Here is a 27,346-nt window from a genome sequence, read left to right as displayed (position 1 = left end):
CCTGCACAGCATATGTGTCAAACCCTGGAAACTCTGTGACTTGACCCTACACTTGGATAAGTCCTGTATATTGTATACTTTGATTAACTGGGTTGCATATTTGCATAATGTTTTACCAATTGAAAGCTGGCTACATATAGTAATATAGTAGGTGAGGTTGAAAAAAGACACAAGCCCATCAAGTCCAACCTATGTGTGTGATTATATGTCAGTATTACATTGTATATCCTTGTAAGTTGTGGTCTTTCAGGTGCTTATCTAATAGTTTTTTTAAACTATCGATGCTCCCTGCTGAAACCACCGCCCGTGGAAGGGAATTCCACATCCTTGCCGCTCCCACGGTAAAGAACCCTCTACGCAGTTTAAGGTTAAACCCCTTTTTTTCTAATTTTAATGAGTGGCCATGTGTCTTATTAAACTCCCTTCCGCAGAAACGTTTTATCCCTATTGTGGGGTCACCAGTATGGTATTTGTAAATTGAAATCATATCCCCTCTCAAGCGTCTTTTCTCCAGAGAGAATAAGTTCAGTGCTCCTAACCTTTCTTCATAACTAATCCAGACCCTTTATTAGCTTTGTTGCCCTTCTCTGTACTCGTTCCATTTCCAGAACTGGACAGCATACTCCAGGTGAGGCCAGACCAGAGTCTTGTAGAGTGCAAGAATTATCGCTTTATCTCTTGAGTTAATCCCCTTTTTAATGCATGCCAATATTCTGTTTGCCTTGTTAGCAGCAGCTTGGCATTGCATGCCATTGCTGAGCCTATCCTCTACTAGGACCCCCAGGTCCTTTTCAATCCTAGATTCCCCTAGATGTTCTCCCCCCAGTGAGTAGATTGCATTATTATTTTTGCCACCCAAATGCATTATTTTACATTTTTCCACATTAAACCAAGTTTGCCATGTAGTTGCCCATCCCATTAATTTGTTCAGATCTTCTTGCAAGGTTTCCACATCCTGTGGAGAAGTTCTAGCCCTGCTTAGCTTAGTATCGTCCAGAAATTGAACTGTTTACCCCATCCTCCAGGTCGTTAAATAGGAATGGTCCCAGCATAGAACCCTGGGGGACCCCACTTTCCACCCCTGACCATTCTGAGTACTCCCCATTTATCACTACCCTTTGAACTCACCCTTGTAGCCAGTTTTCAATCCATGTACTAACCCTATGGTCCATGCCAATGGACCTTACTTTGTACAGTAAACGTTTATGTGGAGCTGTTTCAAATGCTTTTGCAAAATCCAGATACGGACCTTCCGTTATCTAGATGGCAGCTCACCTCCTCATAGAAGGTTAATAGATTGGTTTGGCATGAATCCATGCATGTTATTTTGATTGTACAATCTCCGTTAGATTCTGATAAGATCAAAATTATATAGCACAGGCCTCATCAATCCAATTTAATTTGTATCCAGCCAGATAGATGCTTGTATTATATAATTGTTGATGGTAGATCTAAAGGACATTTTACAACCAGATAGAAAAATGTATGCTCAGCTTAACATTGCCTAAACTGCCCAATAACTGGCCTGTTTGTTGGCCACGTCATTTCCATTTCAAAGTACTCCATATTGGGACAGATACAGACCAGTTCTGGCAAATGACAGTTATAGAATGATTTTTTAATAAAAATTTTTTTTTTTAGTCTAGTTGTGTTGGGATTGTGCTGACAGTTCAAATTTTAAGACCCTTGGATAAGGAAGACCCAAAGGATCTTACTAATAACCCCCGCGTATAGTGGTTTCTGTAGGTGTACCATTATGTGCGCTGTTTACAGCTAATGAGGAGCGAGGCTGTTTAATTGATTCTCTGTAGATGCTTAAAGGAAAATAGGCATCTCCCTAAAGATGATCACAGTTCGAAAATTAGCAATTCCTCTGGGGCTGAAACACTAAGTGATTCTTGTGTCTCTTGATACATTAATTTCTTGTGGTCTTATTGCAGAAATAGTAATTTAAATTTTCTAAGAATTAGGATTTTACATTTTTTTTTTAATCTATATAGTTTATCATTATAATTGATGTATGTCAGGGGTGCACAAGCTTTTGAAGAGTGCATGCCACTTAAGTGATTTGATAACCGGTCATGGGCCACAATGAAATTAAATGGTTCAATTTTGATTTTCTTTATTTTGAATAGCATAATGAAGATTGTTGTTTAAAATCAGGATTATCATTCTCTGTGGTCTGATCCCTGTTGGATTACCCACTGTTTAATCACAAAAATCCTATTTTCTATGATGAAGCTGCTTCCATGACTTCTTCGCAGGATCAAGCAGGAAGGGAAGTCTGTGATTCTTGTGGCCCAGAAGATCTTTGTATGCAGAGATCATAAAGATGGCGGTAGGGGACCCATGGACCCTACCACCACGTCTGGACCTACTCTTGTAAGGTCCGGTATTCCACCCTACCTTACACACGCTAAATTTAACGGTTTGGCTATTGAGACCCACATTCTGAAGAAGCGTGGGCTGTCAGGTTCAGTGGTATCTACCTTTAATTAATGCAAGGAAGCCGGCCTCTAGAGTCATATATTATAGTCTGTTAGGCATATGTTTCTTGGTGGGAATCCAAGGGTTGGCATCCCAGAAAGTATGTCATAGGGAGAATCCTTGGCTTTCTGCAAATGGGGTTAGAGATGAACCTGGCCTTGAGTACTATCAAAGACCAGGTCTCGGCCTTATTTCAACGACCACTTGCTTCGCATTCTTTGGTCCGTAGCTTTTTACAGGGGTAACACGGATTAATCCACCAGTTAGGTCACCCCTGAAACCTTGGGACTTGAATCGGCATTACAGTAACAGCCTTTTGAGCCGTTACGACATATTCCCTTGGTCCTTTTGACAAGGAAGCTAGTTTTTCTGGTAGCCATATCTTCTGCAAGAAGGGTATCAGAGTTGGCTGCTCTTTCTTGTAAAGAGCCATATTTAACTAATCACAAGGATAGAGTAGTATTGCGTCCTCATCCTAACGTTCTACCGAAGGTAGTGTCAGGTTATCATCTAAACCAGGATATTGTTCTACCTTATTCTGGTTTAGATAAGTCGCTACATTCCCTTGATGTGGTGAGAGCAGTCAAAGTCTACTTGAAGGCGACTGCTCAGATTTGAAAATCCTATGTTTTGTTTGTGTTGCCTGAAGGTCCTAAAAGAGGACAGGCAGCATCGAAATCTACTATTTATAAGTGGGTTTGGCAAATAATTGTTCAAGATTATGATTTGGAGACGAAGATTCCACCTTTTCAAATCAAAGCGCACTCCACCAGAGCTGTTCTTCATGGGCAGTGCATCACCAAGCCTCCATGGCTCAAATCTGCAAGGCCGCACCTTGATCTTCAGTCCATACATTTACCAGTTTCTACCAGGTGGATGTAAAAAGGCATGAGGATATCACCTTTGGGCGCAGTGTGCTGCAGGCAGCAGTATAGGTCCTCAGCTCTTATGGTTCCTTACTTTTTGTTTGTGTCTCCCTCCCCTCAGATAGCATTGCTCTGGGACATCCCACATAGTAACTACTATGGCTTTGTGTCCCGTGATGTATGATAAAGAAAATAGGATTTTTATAACCACATACCTGTAAAATCCTTTTCTTGGAGTACATCACGGGACACAGAGGTCCCTCCCCTCTTTTGATACATTTATATTGCTTTTCTACAAAAACTGAGGTTCTCCCAGTAATGGGAGGGGTTATATAGGGAGTGAACTTCCTGTCTTAGGGTGTGCCAGTGTCTATCACCCAAAGGTGGCCTATATAACCCACATAGTAACTACTATGGCTCTGTGTCCTGTGATGTACTCCAAGAAAAGGATTTTACAATTAAGCTGTTGTAAAAATCCTATTTTTTTTTTAAATCTATATAGTTTATCATTATAATTGAAGTATGTCAGGGGTGCACAAGCTTTTGAAGAGTGCGTGCCACTTAAGTGATTTGATAACCGGTCATGGGCCACAATGAAATTAAATGGTTCAGAATGTCGATTTTTTTTAATTTTTTTATTTTGAATAGCATAATGAAGATTGTTGTTTAAAATCAGGATTATTATTCTCTATGGTCCGATCCCTGTTGGATGTCTACCCACTGTTTAATCACAAAAATCCTATTTTTTATGATGAAGTGGCACCCATTTTCTCACATCCCACATAGTCATGGATTCCACCTTGAGCTTTAAAATGCTAGCACACTAAGCTGCTTGGTGCTACAATGGAAACTGCATCAATCTCAGTTAAAGCTGCAGTTTCATTTATTGTATATTACTTCATTACAGGGAGACAGAGTACAGACATAGGCGCTGCATGCACATATATATCCAGAACTCACAGGTTGTTCTGCTATTAGGAGCCATTCATGCTGTTTTCGATACTTTGTACTTTATTAAATTGGGTGATTTAGTAATTCATGATAGATTAGCGCACATGTCAGACACAAGGCCCATGGACAAAATCTGCCCCTCCAGGCCATTTCATCTGGCCCCCGCACCTCTGCTGCAGCCGCAGTACCCCCTTGTCTCCACCCCCAGCTTGTCTTAACAGTCATTAGCAGAGAGGAGGACAGAACACCTCCACCAGATTCTGCGCTTCTCTGTGCAGCTGCAGAGAGGCTAGTCTCTGCCCAACCGTCTCAGCAGTCGGCAGCAGAGAGGGGCATAGAACTCCTACAGATCCTGTACCTCTATAAAGCCACAGAACCCCCTCATCTCCTCCTCCCCTGGTCTCTGCATGCAGCTGACTCCAGCTCACCTCCAGACCCTGCAGTTTTCTGCTTCCCAGCACCGTAAGGAAGGGTGGGGGACTCTGATGGGGGAGGGGGGGCTGTTAACATCTGATATAAGAGGGGGGGTGGGGTGGGGTTGGACATCTAGTTTTTCAGATACAACTGGCCCTTTGAGGGTGACCATAATACTTAAGCGGCCTGCAATAAAATTGAGTTTGACACCCCTGGTTTAGAGCATCCTGGAAACCCAAATATACAGTATATGTACATTACAATCCACTGCAGAATTTCTGGAACCTCAGTTACACCTGTGTTTCTCTGTTCTATTATGTATCCTTGAGGCCCCTTTCACATGGATGCCTCCGTGAGCGGAATTCGCTTGCTCAGCAGGGGATCTCTCTGCTGATCCCTACTGAGCAGGCGGATGACAGTTCTGTGTCCGCTCCGCTATGCAGAGCAGACACAGTCCCGCTCTCCTCTATAGGGCAATCGGCTGGAAACAGACTGCCTGTCCATTTCCATTCGATGCCATCCGATCCACCAGACGGCTGGGGAATAGGTTCCCCATCCATCTGTTTTTGGGAGACCGGATTGGATGGGATGGCAGCGGGACTACAGCCGCTCCATAGGAGATTGGAGGGTCTGATCAGGTCCACCTGAAAAACTGGTGGACCTGATCGGATCACCCATGTGAAAGGGGCCTATAATGCAATCGACATTTAGGCTCCTTTCACACTATTGCGACTTGTCATGTGATTTTGGACACACAAAGTCGCATGACAACTCGCAGCCCATTGATTTCAATGGCCCCCATTCCAATCTATGCAACTTTGAAAAGGTCCCTGTACTACTTTGATGCAAGTTGAGTGCCAGAGAGTGTTACGTCACATCAAAGTAATGCGACTAATGTAAATGAAGTACCCTTTGCGTGTATCCATTCATGGTACCCCCCTACAATTTTTATTCATGCATTGTTCAAACCACTAAATGCATGGCGGTGTTTTCTAAACGGTCACTTCTTCCAAAGTAACCAATTTATTAAATTTGGTTTGTTTTGTATATATGTTTACCAAAATTACAAACTATTATCCTTATGTGATGCCCGCGAACTCTTAAAATATACCCTTGTACCACATGCGGAGAACTCCTGAGCTGCACCAATGGATCTAACCCTTTTTCAGGAACAGGTAATAGTTTACAGACTTACAGTAGCTGTTTTACCTTCCACCTTTTTTGCCTAGTAGGCTAATAATACACAAAGCAGTGTTGCACACCTGGTTAGGAGATATATGAGCTGAACCTAGCAATAAATATAATATGCAAAACTTCTGACAAGAAAAGTGAGTGTGTTAGAATATCTGCTATAGACGTTCGAGTGACGGCAGAACATTAGAACAGCCATCATGAAGTTGGTAAATGTAAGATTAGTTCCAATGTATACAGAATGTATTATACTTATTAGATGTACATATTGCATTTTTATTGTATTTATTTTTGCTTTTATCTTTGTATTAGTTTATAGGTTTGTGTACATGGATTTAAATATCTGCTTTATGACAGCACCTTTTGGGCTAGTGTAGGGCTGAAACAACTAATCGATAACTAATCGATTATGAAATTAATCAATTACTATTTTGATAATCGATTAATCGGCCAGTAACATAATGGGGTTAAAGAAAAACTAAAATGAGCCCTTTATAGTACAAAAAGAGCAAATAATCGCTACTGTAAATATTACTTTCACAGCTCTACAGTAAAAAAATGAACCCCTTACAGTAGTGATTATCTGCTTTTTTTTTTGTACTATATAGGGCCAATTTTTGTTTTTTTTATCCCCATTGTGTTACTAAATGTCTTAGACCTGGTTCACATCTATGTGTTTTTTGGTGCTTTTTGCAGAAACGCACTGCAGTTCATTTACATGGTTTCCTACGGGACACATTCACGCAAAATGGTGCTTTTTTGGTTCAATATACCGTACTTCAGTAGAGAAGCTGCAGAAAAGCATGTAATGCGTTTTTGCAGCTATTTGTGCTTTTTAATCTGCCCAACAACAAATTGGCCAAAAAAAAGCAAAATGCAAATCGCAGCAAAAACACGTGCACAAAAATCAAAACGCACAGCAAAAAGCACTGCAGAAACAGATCAAAAGCAAACTGCATAGGTGTGTACCGAGCCTTATGCTGGCCACACCGATCAATTTTCAGAAAAATCTTTGTACATTCGCTGAATGAAAGAATGTTGTTTGAAATTTTCACTTGTTTTTAACATTCTGTTTTTTAAGATGAATGTCATTTCTGAACGAAAACCACATACACTGTCTGAAAATTCCTTTGACCGAGTTTTGTATTTCCAAATTTTCCCGTCACTGTGCTTGAAAATGAACATCGATTTGACCCCACTAACGATTAGAAAATCGAACGAACATTCTTAAAATTACATTGTTTGTTTTTGTTTTTAATAAAAAAAAATGTGATCTCTGATGATATTTACCAGATTCACCCTTTAATAGTATATACAGTATATCTCCTCTAATAGTATATCTCCTCTAATAGTATATCTCCTCTAATAGTATATCTCCTCTAATAGTATATACAGTATATCTCCTCTAATAGTATATACAGTATATCTCCTCTAATAGTATATACAGTATATCTCCTCTAATAGTATATCTCCTCTAATAGTATATCTCCTCTAATAGTATATACAGTATATCTCCTCTAATAGTATATACAGTATATCTCCTCTAATAGTATATCTCCTCTAATAGTATATACAGTATATCTCCTCTAATAGTATATCTCCTCTAATAGTATATCTCCTCTAATAGTATATACAGTATATCTCTTCTGTCTGTTATTCTCAGAGTGGATTAGATATTTTGCTCCCTAACCATATAGTTGGTTATTTATATTTACAACTGCATAGAGATATTTAAGAATAAATTACCTTTTTTTTAAAACTTTACATATTAACTAAAATTATACACTAAACTTTTTTTTAAGGTTATTAACCGATTAATCGAAACAATAATCGGCCAACGAATCGATTATGAAAATAATCGTTCGTTGCAGCTCTAGGCTAGTGTAGAGGGTGTTGGAGGTGCATGAGCCATATGTTCACATTACATTTGAATGAAAGAGGCGCACACTGATCTCAGAATGATTTTTATCTAACTTCAAACGCATGTGTTCGCCAGCCGTTATAATGCTATTGATTCTTGCAACCATAGATAAGCGTAATCTGTTTTTGATTTGTATGCTATATCTTTTGTTGCATATGATCTTGCACATTGTATTTGTATCTTCATTCATGTTCTTATTTTCATTCAAAACACAACGTGGTCTTTGCCAATGGATTTATAATGGAATTGGTTAGTGGTCACCTCATGGATTACCAAGACCTCCCTAGGCATGCAGACAGCTTCCAACTACTGTCTGTCTTTGGCCAACTTCAGCTTCCAGAGTAATTTTATATATAAGAAGTGAAAGGGGGATTATTTACACTTGTGCCTCCCCAAGCTGAGAGATCCATTTTGGGTGGAATTGTGATACTAAACAGCCCACATAAAGCGCAGTGCTTCTTTATATCGTCAGCCCAACATTTATAAAAATGATACATGACTGGAGGTTCTCACGATCTTTCTGGTTACGTTCTAGGCAGTTTCTCATCTTTCAACAGGCTTCATTTCATAGAGAATGTTATTTTCACCACCATTTAGCTGTGTTTGTCTGCGTTTTGAGTATTTTCTTATTTTCTTCAAGCTTGTATTCCCCTATTTTTGTAACTGGTTACAATAAAGTAATTCAAAGATTGATATCTAAGGGGATCTCTTTGGCTTGGTCCAATTGCTCTCTATCTTTTAGGGGTCTAGTTGGTAAAAAAATTTCACTGGACAAGCATTTGTCCTTGATGAATTCTGGCTGTATTTTTCTTTATAGTGGTTTGCTATAATTGTCCATTCCATCTAGTGGCCATAATGCGGTATTTTTTCTGAAATTTCTCAATCAGAAAAAAATACCACAATATGGCCACTAGATTATTATTTAGAGAAATATAGGCAGAATTAATCAAGGATGGTTGAATGCTTGTCACATTCATGCAGTAATTTATTTTTATAGATAGATCCCTCAAAATATAAAACCAGAACTTTAGCTTTGAATAAGGCTCTGTTCATATATAAGCCACATGTGGCTCACAGCAGGGGTCCGGTGCGTGCTGGGTTACTGTTTCAGGTCCAATTTTCAGCTCGAATTTTGGGCTGCTGTTATTGCGAATTGGATCCTGGGATCTAGCATCCAATTCACAATGGTGTGAACCCAGCCTTAAGAGGGGATGTGTTTAAACACCTGTTAGGTTTTTACTGCTTTCCTCTCAATTTGAAGAAGAAAAAAAAAACACGCTTTCTGTGATACTGTTTGTGACTTTCTTTCTTTTCTTACTTTCTGCCTTGGTAACAACAGGAGCCCTGGATAGTGGTAAAAGCCGACAGGTTCTAATCCTTACTCACTCATTCCACCAAAAAAAAAAAAAAAAGTTTTGGCTGGATATAAATGTTAACAATTTTTAAAATATGCACTCTATTTGTGGCTGATTGTTTTCATTGAGTTAGCCAACTTGGATATTTACAATGAGAAGGAGCAGCAAATTCAGATATTGCCCAGCATTGTAAAGCATGAAGTATAATCTGCATTTTTAAGCACACACGTCTGCCTTAAAGCAGAAGCTTCCTTTTTAGTTTTGGAAAGTGTGACGTCTTGCTGTTTAGATTCACCCTCTCTATTTTGCTGACCATTGTTAACAGAATAAAAAGTGATAGAAATTCCAACATTTTATAGATGTCTCCAGTACTAGATGTGAGGGGCAATCTTCCAGTGAGTACACCTTGTTCTGGTGACAACTGCAGTTTTCCATCACTTTGGAGCAATTTCCTCTCACTTTTTGTGTCCCCATAACAGGGGGCAAAGAGGACTTTAGACGTTAGGACACAAAGAACAAAAACAAATCTTGGCTTTAGATACACTTTTTCGGTTATTTTCATTCTGTGGGAAAGAAAACACAGGAGCATATTAAGCATTTTCACCCTGAGTGTTTTGTAGCCCCAGGCTCCAGGATGCTCAACAAGCCCCTTTTGTTTAAATTGTCCCTGTTCACATATGGTTGTTCAGGTGCTTGTAGCTCATTGTCTCAATCCCCAAAACACTACATTAGCTATTTTTGAAGCCAAAGGGACATTCTTGTCCTGGTTGATGGAATGGTTTTGCACAGAGAGGTCCCCAAACCTCCTCTTTCGGGGTCTCCCATCTGTGCTCTTGGCTCCTCTTCCCTTAAAAGTGCCCCCCTAGCACTCCACTTGCTAAAGGGGCACAAAGTGTCATTCGTTCGACACAGCATGGCTTGCCCACGCTCCCTCCTCCCAGAATTTGATTGGCAGCAGCAGCTCCCGCTTCTATGTCCTGTTATGAGAGAGAGAAGCGCTGCTACTCTCTGGCACAGTGTTGGATTGAAATTAGGCTCATGTATGTATTTGGGGGATAGGGGGGCATGAGAGGTTTTTTCACTTCATAATTATGTGCCACTTTGTGTTGGTCTATCACATAAAATACATTTAAGTTTTTGGTTGTAACATGCCAAAATGTGGAAAATTTCAAGGGGTATGAGTAATTTTTCAAGGCACTATATATACAGTGGGGATGAAAAGTATTCAGACCCCCTTAAATTTTTCACTCTTTGTTATATTGCAGCCATTTGCTAAAATCATTTAAGTTCATTTCTTTTCCTCATTAATGTACACACAGCACCCCATATTGACAGTAAAACACAGAATTGTTGACATTTTTGCAGATTTATTAAAAAAGAAAAACTGAAATATCACATGGTCCTAAGTATTCAGACCCTTTGCTCAGTATTTAGTAGAGCTGCACGATTCTGGGAAAAATGAGAATCGCGATTCTTTTGCTTAGAATACAGATCACGATTCTCTCACGATTCTTTAAAATGGTTAAATTTAAAAGCGAAAAATCAGCTGTAGACGGCGCATGCGCAATCAACACGCCGCTCGCTCCCGATGCTCGGGGCTGGTTATTCATTTAATACAGCAAGGGGCGGATGCTTTTCTCAAAGGGGCGGATGTATAGTTAACCATACATCTGCCCCTTTGAGAAAAGCATCCACCCCTTGCTGTCTTTATAACCATATATACATCTGCCCTTTTGAGAAAAGTATCCGCCCCTTGCTGTATTAAATAACCAGCCCCGAGCATTGCGGGCGAGCGGCGTGTTGATTGCCCTTGCGCAGTCCAGGCCGGCACTATGTTCTATGCTGACTGACGTCCGTTCCGATATCGGCGCCATTTGCGTTCCACGCTGGTTCCGTGCTTCTGACTGGGAGATCTGGAAAATCGAGCTAATCCAGCTTGCAGATTGCGCGGGGTGTGTGTGTGTTTGTGTGTGTGTGTGTGTGTGTGTGTGTGTGTGTGTGTGTGTGTGTGTGTATCGAAATCGCGATCTTATATACGATTAATCGTGCAGCTCTAGTATTTCGTAGAAGCACCCTTTTGATCTAATACAGCCATGAGTATTTTTGGGAAAGATGCAACAAGTTTTTCACACCTGGATTTGGGGATCCTCTGCCATTCCTCCTTGCAGATCCTCTCCAGTTCTGTCAGGTTGGATGGTAAACGTTGGTGGACAGCCATTTTTAGGTCTCTCCAGAGATGCTCAATTAGAGAACAGTCACGGATAGGGCTGCAACTAACGATTAGTTTCATAATCGATTAGTTGGCCGATTATTGTTTCGATTAATCGGTTAATAACCTTAAAAAAAAGTGTGGTGTATAATTTAGTTAATATGTAAAGTTTAAAAAAAAGGCAATTTATTCTTAAATATCTCTATGCAGTGGTAAATATAAACAACCAACTATATGGTAGTACAAAAAAAGCAAATCGCTACTGTAAGGGGTTCATTTTTTTTACTGTAGAATGGTGAAAGCAATATTTACAGTAGTGATTATTTGCTCTTTTTGTACTATAAAGGGCTCATTTTATATTTTTAACCCCATTATGTTACTGGCCGATTACTTGATTATGAAAATAGTAATCGATTAATTTCATAATCGATTAGTTGTCGATGAATCGATTAGTTGTTTCAGCCCTAGTCACGGAGTTGTTGTGACGCCATTCCTTTTGTTATTTTAGCTGTGTGCTTAGGGCCATTGTCTTGTTGGAAGGTAAACCTTCAGCCCAGTCTGAGGTCCTGAGCACTCTGGAGAAGGTTTTCGTCCAGGATATCCCTGTACTTGGCCGCATTCCTCTTTCCCTTGATTGCAACCAGTCGTCCTGTCCCTGCAGCTGAAAAACACCCCCACAGCATGATGCTGCCACCACCATGCTTCACTGTTGGGACTGTATTGGACAGGTGATGAGCAGTGCCTGGTTTTTCTCCACACATAACGCTTAGAATTAAGGCCAAAAAGTTCTATCTTGGTCTCATCAGACCAGAGAATCTTATTTCTCACCATCTTGGAGTCCTTCGGGTGTTTTTTTAGCCAACTCTATGCGGGCTTTCATGTGTCTTGCACTGAGGAGAGGCTTCCGTCGGGCTACTTTGCCATAAAGCCCCGACTGCTGGAGGGCTGCAGTGATGGTTGACTTTCTACAACTTTCTATCATCTCCCGACTGCATCTCTGGAGCTCAGCCACAGTGATCTTTGGGTTCTTCTTTACCTCTCTCACCAAGGCTCTTCTCCCCCGATAGCTCAGTTTGGCCGGACGGCCAGCTCTAGGAAGGGTTCTGGTTGTCCCAAACATCTTTCATTTAAGGATTATGGGGCCACTGTGCTCTAAGGAACCTTAAGTGCAGCATAAATTTTTTGTAACCTTGGCAAGATCTGTGCCTTGCCACAGTTCTGTCTCTGAGCCCTTTAGGCAGTTCCTTTGACCTCATGATTCTCATTTTCTCTGACATGCACTGTGAGCTGTAAGGTCTTATTTAGACAGGTGTGTAGCTTTCCTAATCAAGTCCAATCAGTATAATCAAACACAGCTGGACTCAAATGAACCATTTCAGGGATGATCAGAAGAAATGGACAGCACCTGAGTTAAATATGTCACAGCAAAGGGTCTGAATACTTAGGACCATGTGATATTTCAGTTTTTCTTTTTTAATAAATCTGCAAAAATGTCAACAATTCTGTGTTTTTCTGTCAATATGGGGTGCTGTGTGTACATTTAATGAGGGAAAAAAATGAACTTGAATGATTTTAGCAAATGGCTGCAATATAACAAAGAGTGAAAAATTTAAGGGGATCTGAACACTTTCCGTCCCCACTGTAAATGTATAAAACACTCAAATTATGTGCTCATTTGAAATGCACTCTACGTAATCTTTAAAGTTCTTTAAAAGCTGCCCCTCAAAAAGGGAAAGATCAAGAGGAATACCTGTGCCAGCTTCAATGAACTGTACGTAAATACTTCTTCCCTTTTCTTGTTTAGAGTTTTATTGGTGGTGTGACTTTTTTTTTTTGTTGAATATAGTGAATAGCGTTTGTGGTAGCTATCCCAGGCAATTGTTTTCACTGCTACCTGCTGTATTACTTTTATTACGTGCAAGACAAATTCCACCCATCCAGGTTTGCTTTCATAAGTAACGATTGTTTTTTTTTTCTTTTAGATATTTGAATGGTGGTATTTTCGGAAGTATGGAACATCATTCATTGAACAAGTCTCTGTAAGTCACTTGCGCCCTCTGTTAGGAGGTGTTGACAACAGCACACCAAGTAACTCAAATACAAGTAATGGAGATGCTGACTCAAGTCGACAAAGTGTCTCAGGTATAAGCCAATTATGCTGGAAACCGCTAAACTTTTCTTAAATTGTCTTGTGTACAGTGTGAAAATAGTTAAAGTGTAACTAAAGGCAACACTTATTTTTAGTTTTGGACAGAGTAGTGTGGAAATCAAACCCCTGTCAGGTTTTTGTCTGTTTCTCTGTTAAGGAGATTCACCCTCTATTTGTCCTGCTCACTGTTATCAAAAGTGTAAGTAAAAGAAAATCCCAAATTTTGTCTTGTCTAACAATAGAGGGAAAATCTTCCGATGTGGACACTAGTTCTGCTGACCTGGGGGACCCCAATGGATTCCCTTATTTACAGGGATTTCCTCCCCCTCTTTTTTTTTTTTTTCTTTGGCTGTAGAACAGGCAGTAAAGATAAATCTCCCCAATGGACACAGATGGCAGAAAAAGACTGACAGGGGTTACCTATACTCTATCCACTGCTCAGAGTGTTTCTACTCTTGACTTTTGACTCTTGACTTTGGCTTTCACATAAGCAATGGGTTATAATAGTGCTGTTCAACATAAAAATGCCACATTTGTATCCACAAATGAAGTGAAAGGCCATATCTAAAACAACTTTTTTTATTTTATTTTTTTTTTTTTTTTTTACAGCTTCATATTAAAAAATATCAGCCAGTGGATGGAATATAGATATAGATATCCATATATAGATAGATATATAGCTAGATATATATAGAGAGATGACAGTACAGCACGTCCTCTAATCCGCGTGCCCTCATCCATGTTTTCCTGCACATTGTTAAGCATCTCTCGCCCATTCAATCCCCTATACAACCATTTGGTCTATAGGCATCTAAGCAGTCTTAATTGAACAAGCTCTTTGGGACTAATTCCTGGTGTATCCAACCATGGGGCCCCATAGTTTTTCAAATTTCCCGGGACTCCCCCTGTGTTGGTATATGTATCTTTCTTGTATGAGGGTATCCCCCGTGTGTTCAATCCAGGACTTAACCGTAAGTGGAGTGGCAGACTTCCATCCCATAAGAATTGTTTTCCTAGCTTGAAACAAGGCTCTCTTGGTTGCTGTCCTCGTCATTTCCTCTGGGATATATTACATTGTTCACATTGTCTATATAATTCATATGTATATTTGTATATTTTTTCAATAGACACCGGGCTATGGATGTTAAAATTATCCTGAAGAAGGGCATCTAGCCAGAAACTTTGGGTTCATCCAATCAGCCTATGTGTGTCTGCACGTATTATGCAATACTTTATCAGGCGTGATCATTCATGTACTTTTTGTCGTTATTCGACTTAAGTCTTTTATTCAATATATGTAATTTTCAATAAATTTGATATTTTTGCTAAAACTGTTTGTTCTTGGTCACTTTTAAAGTCCCACCCAACCATGGGGGTTGTTTGTTCTTTCTACTTATTTTGGGATGTGGTGACCAAGAACCTATGATTTCATGGATCTTGGAATTCTTTTTCTTTCCTCTGGGATTGCCCCCTCCAGTATACCTAAAAGGCAACAGAGAGGATCAAGAGGAACATTGGTTTGGAATACCCGCTTAAGTGTGGCCAGGATCTCCCTTCAATATCTATGGAGCAGCGTCAGAGGAGATGCATCAAGTCACCTGGCACTATTTTGCATTTTCCACATAACAAGTCAGGTAGCTTGCCCGTTTTTAAATATAATTTTACTGGAGTATAGTGTGCTCTCGGCAATATATACATTTGGGACACCTTCTGCGATACATTCAGTGAACATGTGGTAACAGATTGAAGGGCCTCCTCCCACTGACCCCCCGAAATAGGGCCTAAATCCTCCTCCCACTGGGCTACTGCTTTCAAGGGATGTCCCTCTATGAATGTGGAAAGGAGCATAAGCATTGGGAGATTATGCTCTTTGTTTCCGCGGTGCTTTGGAGTAAGTGGAAAATAGGGGTAGGTGATTGTACCCATTCTACTGTGGTGCCTTGAGCTTTAACGGGTTGTTGTAGCCGTAGGTAGTAGAATAGCATGTTAGATGGTAGTGCAAACTTGGTTTGTAGGTCTGGAAAAGAGCAGTCTCCCGTTGTGAAAAACATGCATGAGGTGAGTTATGCCTAGGGCATGCCACCTGGGTCCCTGTTGGAGTTTGGCCAGTTCCTCATATGATTTGTTCTCCCACAGTGGGTTGTAAATCGTGCACCCCTTTACTTGCTGCAATTGCTAGACCTTATTCTACACCTTTTGGAGAAGTGTGTAGGTGTGGGCATTTGCTTGTTAGGCTGCTAAAACCGCTGTGCTTCCAGGCTCTCTGTTATGGACGTTGACCCCATGCCTATCAGCATGAGTTTAGCTGACGAACCAACAGGGTTGGGAGACATGGCTCCTACCAAGTGTTGCAGCTGTGTGGCCAGATGGTATAGCCAAGGGTTGGGGAGAGCTAAACCTCCCCCATTCGGCACTGCGTCGCTTTAACTGACAATTGCGCAGTCGTGCGACGTGGCTCCCAAACTTAATTGACGTCCTTTTTTCCCCACAAATAGAGCTTTCTTTTGGTGGTATTTGATCACCTCTGCGTTTTTTATTTTTTGCGCTATAAACAAAAAAAGAGCATCAATTTTGAAAACGCATTGTTTTTTACTTTTTGCTATAATAAATATCCCCCAAAAATATATATAAAAAAAATGTTTTTCCTCAGTTTAGGCCAATACGTATTCTACATATTTTTGTTAAAAAAAATCGCAATAAGCGTATATTGATTGATTGGTTTGCGCAAAAGTTATAGCGTTTACAAAATAGGGGATAGATTTATGGGATTTTTATTAATAATTTTTTGTTTTTACTAGTAATGGCGGCGATCAGCGTTTTTTATCGTGACTGCGACATTATGGCGGACACTTTTGGCGCTATTTTGGGACCAGTCACATTTATACAGCGATCAGTGCGATTAAAAATGCACTGATTACTGTATAAATGTGACTGGCAGTGAAGGGGTTAACCACTAGGGGGCGCTGCAGGGGTTAAGTGTATCCTAGGGAGTGATTCTAACTGGGGGGGGGGGGCTATGTGTGACACGACACTGATCACCGCTCCCGATTACAGAGAGCTGTGATCAGTGACAGTGTCACTAGGCTGAACGGGGAAATGCTGGTTTATAGTTGGCATTTCCCCGTTCTTCCTCTCCGTGAGACGATCGCCAGTATACCCGTGGACAAATAGAGTCCACGGGACCCGCGGTCGGACTCATGGAGCTTGTGGCGGGCACGCGCGCGTGCCTGCTATCCAGGCCCTGCGAGATCATGTACAGTAACAGGATTTTGCGAGACGGAGCCAACCTGCCGCAGTGAAACCGCGACGGCTGGTCTGCAAGCAGTTAATGAGGTAGTTTTCCCTGCTAAAGACATTTTAAGTCTGTTCCATGTGTTTATTTTATCCCTGAAACGGGTCAGTAAGGGGTATATATTTAGGCTATAGTAATCAGTAAGTTTGGGGGATATATGAATGCCTAGGTATTTAAAGGTATTCACTATAGGCATAGGACAGGGGTGTACTGTTCGCAGCTCAGGTGCCCCATCCAGCAGCATCAGTGCGGATTTGGACCAGTTGATGATAAGGCCAGAATAGAGGCCGAAATCGGCAATGATGGACATTGTCATGGATAGTGAGTCGTCCAGAGGAGCATGTCATCTCCGTAAAGCATGATTTGTTCATGCAGTTCACCAAATCGAAATCCTCTGATTTGTGGGCAGTCACCCACCTGGACCGCAAGAGGTTTAATGGCAAGTGCAAAGAGCAGGTGTTACAGGGGGCATCCCTGCCTGGTCCCCCTGCCCAGTGCAAAGACAGGGGACATCCTGTCAGACATGCTTGTGGGGAAACTATACAGCAGCCATGTCCAAACAATGAACCTAGGACCAAATCCAAATTTGGACAATATAGCCCATAGATAGCGCCAGCTGACACTGTCGAATGCCTTATTGTCTACAGACAACAGTGCCCTGTGATCGGCATTATCTTCTGGGGTTTGCGTGTTAAAAAAAAGTCTTCTGAGGTTGGTCGCAGTGGATTTGCGTGGCATGAAGCCCGCCTGGTCTGGGTGAACGATAGAGAGGACAATTCTGTTAAGTCTTATTGCTAGTACTTTGGCCAATATTTTTACGTCACTTTGCAACAGGGAGGTGGGCCTTCCTGGTTTAAGCAATAGTATGATATTTTCCCTGGACATGGTTGTGGGCAGCTGTCCCATTTTCAACGAGGAGTTAAATACTTCCAGTAGTTTAGGTAGGATGATTGCCGCATACTGGGTGACTTCCATAGGGATCCCATCATCCCCTGGTGCTTTGCAGGTAGGAAAAGAGGCAGCCGCCTTTTTTAACTCGTCTAACGGGAGTGGTGCTTCCAGCTCCTGGCGAGCCTGATGTGTCAGAATCAGTAGGGAGATATTTTCTAAATAGCTCTGTAGTGCCTCATCAGAGTAACCATCACAGGGACTGTACAAGTCCGTGTGAAAAGATGCTAATTCAATGATCGTGAGTTCAGGGTCATTCACCATTTGCCTGTTGGAGCACTGAATGGCCTCTATAGCTGGGGAGGACTGTTGAGACCTAGCAATCCTAGCTAACAACTGACCTGTCTTCTCCCCCACAGAGAATGCCTGCTTAGTAAAAAAAAGTTTCCGCTCTGTGACGGAGGATCTCAACTGGTCCAGGGAATCCTGGCCAGATATCCATGCCTCCCTCGCAGAATCGAATGGGTCTGTGACATAGAGCTCCAACTGTCATACCTGGTCTTCCACCCGCTCCAAGAGGGCAGAGGAATTATATTTTATGGCCACAATTTCCGCTATGAAGGTGCCTTAAAGGAATCCCACCTCAAAGAAGTATTTGGATATGATTGATTGATGATTGATTGATTGTTAAGGAAAAATCCCTCTTTGTTTCACCACCCTCTCATGGGAAGAAAAAAAGTTTTAACCAAAAGGTGTTTAAGCTGGACGAGTGGTCAGGTGTGCCACCATAGGTGAGTGATCTTAAATCCCCCTGGGAAAGTATTCTACTTTAGTGACTAAGTTAAGGATATGTGAAGAGCTGATACATAGGTCTATGCGGGAAAGAGAGCCATGAGTTTTGGAGAAGCACGAAAATTGTTTGGTTGTCGGGTATTCCCACGCCAGACATCTGTCTATCCCAACTCTGCCAGCAGATGGCTGAGAATAGTGCCTCTTCCGCCTGATGGAGGCTGAACCGGAGGATGCCTATCCAACCTAGGGTCCAGGTAAAGTCTCCCAGAATCATGATGGGAACTTCCGGCTTGTTGACCAAGTACGACAGAAGGTGTTGTATAATCTCTCTAGAATATGGAGGGGGATATACATGAATCCAGTAATCACAGTTATTGTAAAAAGTCTGCAATACAAAAACACATATCGCCCCTGCGGGTCAATCATTGAATCTAATTCCTGGTAAGCCAAGGACTTATGGATCAGCACACTCACTCCACGGGAATAGGCAGAGTGAGTGGAGTGATATGCCTTGCCCACCCAGGGATATTGCATAAAGTTCACCGTGTCCTTTGTGAGGCGAGTCTCCTCCTATTATGGCTGGATGAAATTTCTTCAGACAATAGCTAATCATGTGTTTTAACGGGTCATGCACTCCCCGGACGTCCAAGACACTATTAGAGTGGTAGCCATAGCACACTTTGTAAATCCTACTGTCTTGTAGGTAACCACCCACTGACTGCATGTGACACAAGGTTGAAGGCCGGAAAAATGTTAGGTCATGCTCAAGAAGCTAATGAAGTGTAGGTTGCAAAACAGAGAGCGCAAGCGCGCAACAATGGCAGATGTAGAAAGTATTATGTGTCTGGTCTGCTGGGTGACCGTGGCCACCGTTAATGGGGTGGGAGTGATCCGCCCCCTCTCCCCCACAGGCCAATGTCTGGTAAACAAACAGGTGCCAACTGGGCACCAACAAGGGTGCCCCCTTATGTGGGACACAGTGAAGCATAGTAGAATCATGCAGGAACGACTTACAAACTTTTGCATGGTGCTGAACACATCGCTTAGCATTGTGGCAGAAGCTGTTCATAGCGCTGAGTTAGGTAAGGTGTCCCGCTGTAAAAGTGATAAACTGGAAAATTAACATCAAAGATCATACCGGTCCTGCCAGAGTGGGTTTCCGGGTATCAGACAGGGTGGACTGCGTTCTTGTTCATTGTGGTCCAGCCATGCTGCTTCGTCAGATGCAGATTCAAAGAATGTGGATTGCCCTCTGGCTGTAACTCGCAATTTGGTCAGGAAACAGCAAGGCGTAGGTCACGTGGAGTTTTTGTAGACGTTTCTTTACATCAGTAAACTTAGATCTCTTCCGTTGTATGTCAGCCAAGAAATCAGGGTAGAATGAAACTTTAGTCCCATTAAAGTGGACAGAGCCTTTCTCCTGTGCCAGCCTAAGTATTATCTCACAATTCTTGTAGTTCAGGAGCCTTGCCAACATGGATCTCGGTGGACGACCAGGTGGGAGTGGCCAAGGTGGTGTGCGATGGGCCCACTCAACCGCAAATAGTGATGTGAAGGCCTCTTTCCCAAAGACATCTTGCAGCCACTGTTCTGTAACTGCCATGGGGTCCCGGCCCTCAATATTTTCGGGGAGCTCCACATTATTGCGCCGCAGGCAGTTCTCTATGGCATCTGTTTTAGCATTGGCTTTTGCGGCTTGTTGTAGTGCTGCCCTAGTGTCTCTAGTGAGTGGAGGATAATTGATATTCCATGTCACTAACCCTGCTCTCCACAGCTGTGGTTCTCTCCCTTATTTTCTGGAGCTCTTGCGGCAAGAGGGATACTGTTTCAGTGGGCCCCCCAAACCCCTTTCAGGCCATCCACCGAGGCAGTACACCTTTGGACTGCATACAGGATTTCAGTGAGTGTGGGTTGAGGGGTTTCATCTTGCAGCGTGTCAAAGATGTCAGGGGTAGGGACAGTGGAGATATCTAGAGGCAGCGTGTCATCCAAAGCTTTCAGGTTGTTCTGCCTTTCTGGCTCGAGCTGGAGCCTGTGTGTGTGAAGAGGTAGAGCAGCCTGTCCCCTGCAGCTTTTGGTTGTAGTAAAGCATGTCCCTGGGCTGCTCTTTCCCCAGTGACTTGTTGGATTTGAGGGACTTACCGCCGACCTCCTGTTTGTCAGTGCTGAGGCTGTAGAGACCCAAGGCCATCTTGGGCCCCCATAGCCACTGCTACTGCGGCATCTTTATCTCCTTTTGCGGGTCATCATGGGCTCTGAGAGTCGGTTTGGTCACTCCTGGATCGCCTCAGGTGTGCATGCATGCGGTTTGGGTCAGTACCGGTCTAGATCTACAGCGGGAATAGGATCAAAGTAGAAGATTTTCATGTATATATGAAAGCTACACACTGCTACATACACTGCCATGCAGTGGTTTCTGGAAAGTGGTGTTCAACATGGCAGTAATAAACCTACCTTCACTGATGACTGTGTAAGCAAAAATAAACCCTTCTTCATTTGGTCGGTTTCCATCCCTAGTCCTTCCTCCTCCCCTTCAGTGCTGTCATTGGCTTAAAAATTAAAGATCCCCCCCCTATTGGTATCCACTGGGAGAAACCTAACGATCCCTCTCTTATTGGTGTTCTGTGGGAGCCAAAATAAAGATCCACTTTTCACTGGTTCTCAGCATTTCCACGCATTGTTGTACAGCTTCCTACCTACCATCGGGCCAGAACAACGCCATCTCTGTCAGACACAAGATCACTCCACCCAACATACATACTGCCAACCATTATATGCCAGGTGCTGCATTTCAGAGAGTGTTTCAGCACTCTGTACCCCACTGCTACTCTGCATTGTCTACTGGGACCTTGTGGGCTGTAAAAGACATCGTAGGCCACCAATTGTACAATGCTGGTTTAAATGGTGGCTTTTTAAGACATTTGTAATTAAAATGACTGTCAGCACTGGGTCACCTGAGCGACACATCTGCAAAAAGACGAGTAACTTTACTTACGTTTCCAATAGCCTGTTTGTGAAATACCAACTCTTTGCTGCTTACTGGGTGCTGTGTGTATTAAACACTTATGAATTGTGCAATTACTGCTCATCCACAACCCAATATGGCAGTGATGGCGAACCTTTTTGAGCCTGAGTGCCCAAACAGCTCCACCAAACCAACTTATTTATTTCAAAGTGCCAACATGGAATTAAACCTACCAGCAGCTCTGTACAGAGGATGGGACTGAGCATTCCTCTAAATGAGCCCTAAGGGACCAAAAATTTATGATTCTGCCCAGAAAAAAAACTTTTGTGCTTTTTCAAAGCTTTACGCTTAGAATGCAGGGATCAGGAATGCATTGTGCTCAGAATGCAGGGATCAGGAATGAGTGGTGCTCAGAATACAGGGATCAGGAATGCGTTGTGCTCAGAATACAGGGATCAGGAATGCGTTGTGCACAGAATACAGGGATCAGGAATGTGTTGTGCTCAGAATACAGGGATCAGGAATGCGTTGTGCTCAGAATACAGAAATCAGGAATGCGTTTCGCTCAGAATGCAGGGATCAGGAATGTGTTGTGCTCAGAATACAGGGATCAGGAATGCGTTGTGCTCAGAATGCAGGGATCAGGAATACATTGTGCTCAGAATGCAGGGTTTGGGAGGTGATGTGAAGGCCCAAAGAAGACACTGCTATGGTGGTGGCCCTTCCCAAAGCAGTTTCCTCTGCCCTCTTTACATCACCGCCCCCCCTTTCCCCCATAGCACTGTCCAACCTGTGTATGTACAGCCACAGACCTCCACATGGTCATGCTTCAGCGCCCGAGCCCCTGCACAGGCAGCCACTCTCCTATCGGCTCTCACATCCAGGAAGGGAGAAGTCGCTCTTCTTTTCCTCGGTATCCAGAGGCATCGCGTTGCTGCTTACAGCAGCAGACACTCTGTCCTTCCCAGTGGGCTGCCCTCGGTGCATCCATGGAGGGTTTTACTCGCATCTGCCGCCCTGCTTCCCCATCCCACTGTAGAAATTTGTATTTAATCCATCCGACCTGGTCAAATGCCTGACTATCAAACCATTTCAGTTTTTACTTTAGTTTGTGTAGCTTAGATGTATGCTTCTGATTTATTGTCCTGTTGCATAATACAATTTGTATAAATCAAGCTCTGACCACTGGGGATGGCATGATGTAAAATAGAGTGAAACCATTTCTGGTTCGTTAGGCCATGCATTTTGTGTTAATATCCCACCTTTTTATAATCCAAGCAGCCCTTATACCATGTTTGCCCCACCATGCTTAACAGAAAGCATCAAACACTCCTCCAGCACCATTTTATTTGCTCTACATCTCACATATATTTGTCGTCTTGATCTAAACACCTCAAACTTAGACATCCATTTATTACCCTTTTCTAATTCTCCACCCATTTTGCCCATTTAAACATTTTCTTTGCATTTGCTAGAAATACATATGTCCCGATTAGATGCCACTTGCCTTCTTTCTTAGAAGATGCTAGGCGATGTCTTTGTATAAAATGTTCAGTTTCTTGGAAACTTGATGCATGAAATAACCTTAATTTTTCAAAAACAAGAGCCTGACTTATTTCCTGAGAAAGCTATGTCAGTTTTAGCTGTTTGTGAATCTGAGAACCTACATTTGTAAAGTCAGGACCCTACAGAATGGTTGCTTGAAGTGGAGCTTTGCAATAATATGCAAATAATTACAAATGGGTAATTTCGGTCATTAGCAACTATTTGTAACATTAGGATATGCCCTGGCTGTATTTTAAGTCTATTTAACAACACAGTCATAAAGATAGTTGCTTTCAAGGACATTTCTAATTGATTCTAACATTTTTATTGCTAGTTTTTGTATATTTACATGTAAAATGTACAAACCAGAACATACGCATATACAATCGGACACACATGTATTCACACACACATATAGATTGGCATGTTAGAGACAGAGATTTTTCAGGTGACTGCCATCCACCTCCATTTTGCATACAGGGTGCTCAGGAAAGTGCTGGTAGTCACTAGCTTTCACCCAGCATTTTTTTTTTTCCCTAATGGGAAACCCTCTGGGATAGAAAACCAAAACCTGCCTTTAGAAATGTATTCTCAAAATATATCTACCTGCTCAAGGCTGCTATACCATGCATTCTCTGCCTGTTCCTGAGATGGCACGATCATGGTGGACAATAGTGAGTTGGTATGTCTGTGTGTGGCATGCCAATCTCAAACCTCTACGACATTCATTAATCACTTATCTGGCACAAGTATAAAGGATGGCGGCCTTAATAAAGTCTAAGGCCAGTGATCCATGGTTCGAATCTTGGCCGGTTTAGCAGGGACCCGGCTGAGATTCTGTTAATTGGCAGGCTGAATGTACCAAGTTGATCAATCAACTTGGTTACAGCCAGTCTGACGGATTCTCTTACGATTATCGCTAGTGGCGGCTATAGCCGCTAGTGATATTCACTCTTCTCCTGGTGGGGACGGCTTACACTAACCCGTGGTTGCAGCAAAGAAATTTGCACTGTGTATGGCCTGCCTAATACATAACCATTGCTGTGACTGATTCAATTTGAAAAATGTAGAAAGTAGAGAGCGCAAAGGCTTAAAGCAGAACTCCATTAAACAATTTTATGCTCCCATGCAGTGGGGCTCTGCCCGTAATCCAGTGGTTAACTGCGCATTTTGTTTTGGGGGGAGCAATAGAAAGCTGTACTTGCCGGGTCCTGCGCTCCCCCACATCCAGTGGTGGACTGTTCCTGCTATCCTCACGTCCAGAGCCAGTCTATGGGAATGATTATGTCAGGAAAAGTCCATTAGTGTGCAGGGGGGCAGGAGCAGCGGGAGCCGGTCTTGCAGTCGGTGGATTAGGTAAATATATCTCCTCTTCTCAATCCCCTAAACGAAAACGAGCAGTCAACCCAAATTGAGCATGTGCAGCTTGTCCCCTGGCTCTGTATTATCAGGAAATATAATGGGGACAGTGGAAGGAGGAGAGAATCAGAGAAGACAGGATCAAACAGGCTTTTTATGTAGACTGTAGAGGAAGGGGGGGGGGGAGGTGGAGGCGCCAACTGTAAAAGTCCTATTATGCAGTTAAATGTTAGTGTAGTAGATGCACTTACTGGTTCGCAGGGTGGAGGTATCCTTCAAAGGTGGGGGTTTCCTGGGATGTGCTGGTGATGCACTGCTGGCTCGGGTCATGTCCCTTTGGCCGTCAGGGTGTTTGATCTGGTCACAGGCTATTTCTGCAGCATCCACTGGATGGAGAGCTCCACGCTAACCACTCTGGAGCGCGGAAACGGAAATGACCGGTGTACGGCGTGCATCCAGGTAAGGAATAGGGATAGTACAGGCTACACACTCGGGGCTCACAGCTCCTTCTACAGGCTTTTTACTCAACACAGAGTATAACCAGCATTATTTACTGCATATACAGACTGATTTTACTGTTGTGGGTTTAGTAACCCTTTAATTTAATGGTACCCCCATCCCTTCAGATCTATTTTTAGGGATGGCTTTAACTGGCATTGATGGCTGAATACAGAGTGACATCAGTTTGAAGTGCTTATGAGATCATTCAGAATATACTGTAGGTGAAATTGACTTGCATTTGACCTATATTTGACCTGTATCAGAAAAACAAAAGCCCAAAGATGAGTGTAATCAACCCCTTTCACTTGCCTATTTGTGTTCTTTTCAGATATAATTCCTGGAGTCGTTTCTTCAGTGTAGATCTATATGAAATATGTAATGCAAATATCAGATTTAAGGTGTGGGTTTTGTTATGTTGTTTAATTTTGTTACCTTTATTTTCAAATACAGAGTGTAAAGTATGGCGAAACCCATTAAATCTGTTTCGAGGAGCAGAATATAATCGGTAAGGTGCTACCTTATCTTTCTATTGTTTGATTATGATTGACCTTGCAAATTCTTGTATATATTTATTTGGTTGCTAATGCTCTGAAAAGTAAAACGAGAGGAATGATTAGATATACAGTCTGGTTACTCTGAGGATGTTTCTTTATGGTGCAGAAATCTACTTTTCCCAGATCATACGTGAGATTTTGAGCCTGATATAAAACAGTGCATTGTTGAGATAAACATATAGCAAACTGAAACCAATGAAGTTCATATGCAGCAGAACACGCGAGTGTCCAAAGTAGTGCTTCTATGTACGATCATGCAGGTGAGTCCATAAAGAACCTCCACCACTTGTAATACTAGCAACTCACCTCAATGAGTGCCCCCCCTGAATGAACACAAGGGTCACAAGCGCTTTCCCTAAAAGGGTATGTGTTACTGTGCCAGTAGATGTAATTGCTGGGCTGACAGGAAGGATCCCTCTCTCTGTGCTCCAGACTCTTCCAAGTGTCTTGGACAAGAGTGTTTTGGGGGTACTAGCAGCTTGGGATGATGGCTTCGGCTCACAGGTGGAAGTTGCAGCAGGTGGGATTGACTTCTGTTGGCAGTGTCAATGAAAGGTAATGGCTCTCCTTCAGGCTTACCAGCAATCCCTTGCAGCTAGACCTGAGAGCGATCTCAGGTCTAGTTCGCTCTCAGAGGGGAAGCGCTTGTGACCCTTGTGTTCATTCAGGGGTCCACTCATTGAGGTGAGCTGCTAGTATTACAAGTGGTGGAGGTTCTTCATGGATTCACCTGCATAATCGTACTTAGAAGCACTGTTTTGGACACTCATTCTTGGTGCTCGTTCTTAAAAAAAAACTTTCCAGAGTATTTAATTATTCAGTTTTGTTCATTATATTTGTAGATTTGTAATATATTTGTTATTTCATTGTTCCTTGTCAAATTCTTGTATTTTAATTTTTTTCAATATTCACAGAAACTATTTTACAATTTAAAGAGGAACTGCAGTCTGCTCACATAATTTGTAATAAAAACGTCTTTGCCATTCTGAAGCTTCCCTCCAACCACTTTACATATTATTTTATATAAACTGTGATTCTGTTCTTGCCAAATATGCTGCAGAAATTTCCCTCCACTAAGTCTGGCTGCATCATTTTTAACTGTGGGCAGCTGAAGCTGCTGCCTGTTAACTTCATGGATTTACGCAGATACACAAAGGCACACCTCCAGCTCTGCCGCTTTTATTGGCCCTCTTATGACTCATCCCCCCTTCCTTCCTGGCAAACTCTCATGAGCGTGAGAGCACTGTGCATGATGTCATAATCCTAGGCTTTTTACCAGACAAGAAACAGGAAGTTGGCTGTATAAGGTATTTACTGGCAGAGAAAAAAATGTTTTACTATCCAAAGTTAAAACAACAAGGGCAGAAGATTTAATAGATGGAAAGATGAAAAAAATGACTGAAGTTCCGCTTTAACTATTATGTATTAGTTTACAAACCTCATTTGAATGGTATCCTTTTTACTCAACCGGTTGTGTCTATATCTGTTCTTTTATTATAACATTATTGTGTGGATGGAACATTTTACCTGTAACTCAAAAAGATTGTACAAAGCGCTTACAAGGTAATGAGGGCCTTGTTGATACCACTGCATGTTTTGTTTCTACATAACCATATGTGCCTTAATTTGATTATATTTCTTCTACATTTGGCTAGTTGTTTAGTGCAATGTTTCTCAACTCCAGTCCTCAAGTACCCCCAACAGGCCATGTTTTTAGGATTTCCTTCAGATGAAACGGCTGTGCTTATTACTAAGGCAGTGAAACTGATCAAATCACTGCAGAACATCTAAATCCTCTCAATATAAAGCATAGGCCCCTGATATAGTATTTATTGTTGGTCATCATTAACACTCCTTCCATATGATTATGTCAAATTTCCTTGTTTCATGCATTTAATCTCCCTGTA

The 27,346-nt window shown here is 42.1% G+C and overlaps 1 protein-coding gene across 6 annotated transcripts in view; it reads left to right on the top strand.

Annotated features, from left to right (window-relative positions):
* The window catches only part of ST7 (suppression of tumorigenicity 7), a 257,764-nt gene that overhangs the window by 110,204 nt on the left and 120,214 nt on the right, over window positions 1-27,346 (top strand). For 5 of the 6 annotated variants that reach the window (XM_073619832.1, XM_073619834.1, XM_073619831.1 and 2 more), the window contains exons 3-4: window positions 13,377-13,536; window positions 25,336-25,390. In XM_073619832.1, the coding sequence (XP_073475933.1) occupies window positions 13,377-13,536; window positions 25,336-25,390 (215 nt within the window). Of the gene's footprint in view, window positions 1-6,104; window positions 6,125-13,376; window positions 13,537-25,335; window positions 25,391-27,346 lie in introns of those variants that run through there. The other variant, XM_073619836.1, reaches the window with a different exon arrangement.

Source organism: Aquarana catesbeiana, linkage group LG03 (genome assembly GCF_042186555.1).
Source record: "Aquarana catesbeiana isolate 2022-GZ linkage group LG03, ASM4218655v1, whole genome shotgun sequence".
Lineage (NCBI taxonomy): Eukaryota > Metazoa > Chordata > Amphibia > Anura > Ranidae > Aquarana > Aquarana catesbeiana.
The sequence above is the reverse complement of the archived record's forward strand: the minus strand, read 5'-3'. Positions and strand labels throughout refer to the sequence as shown.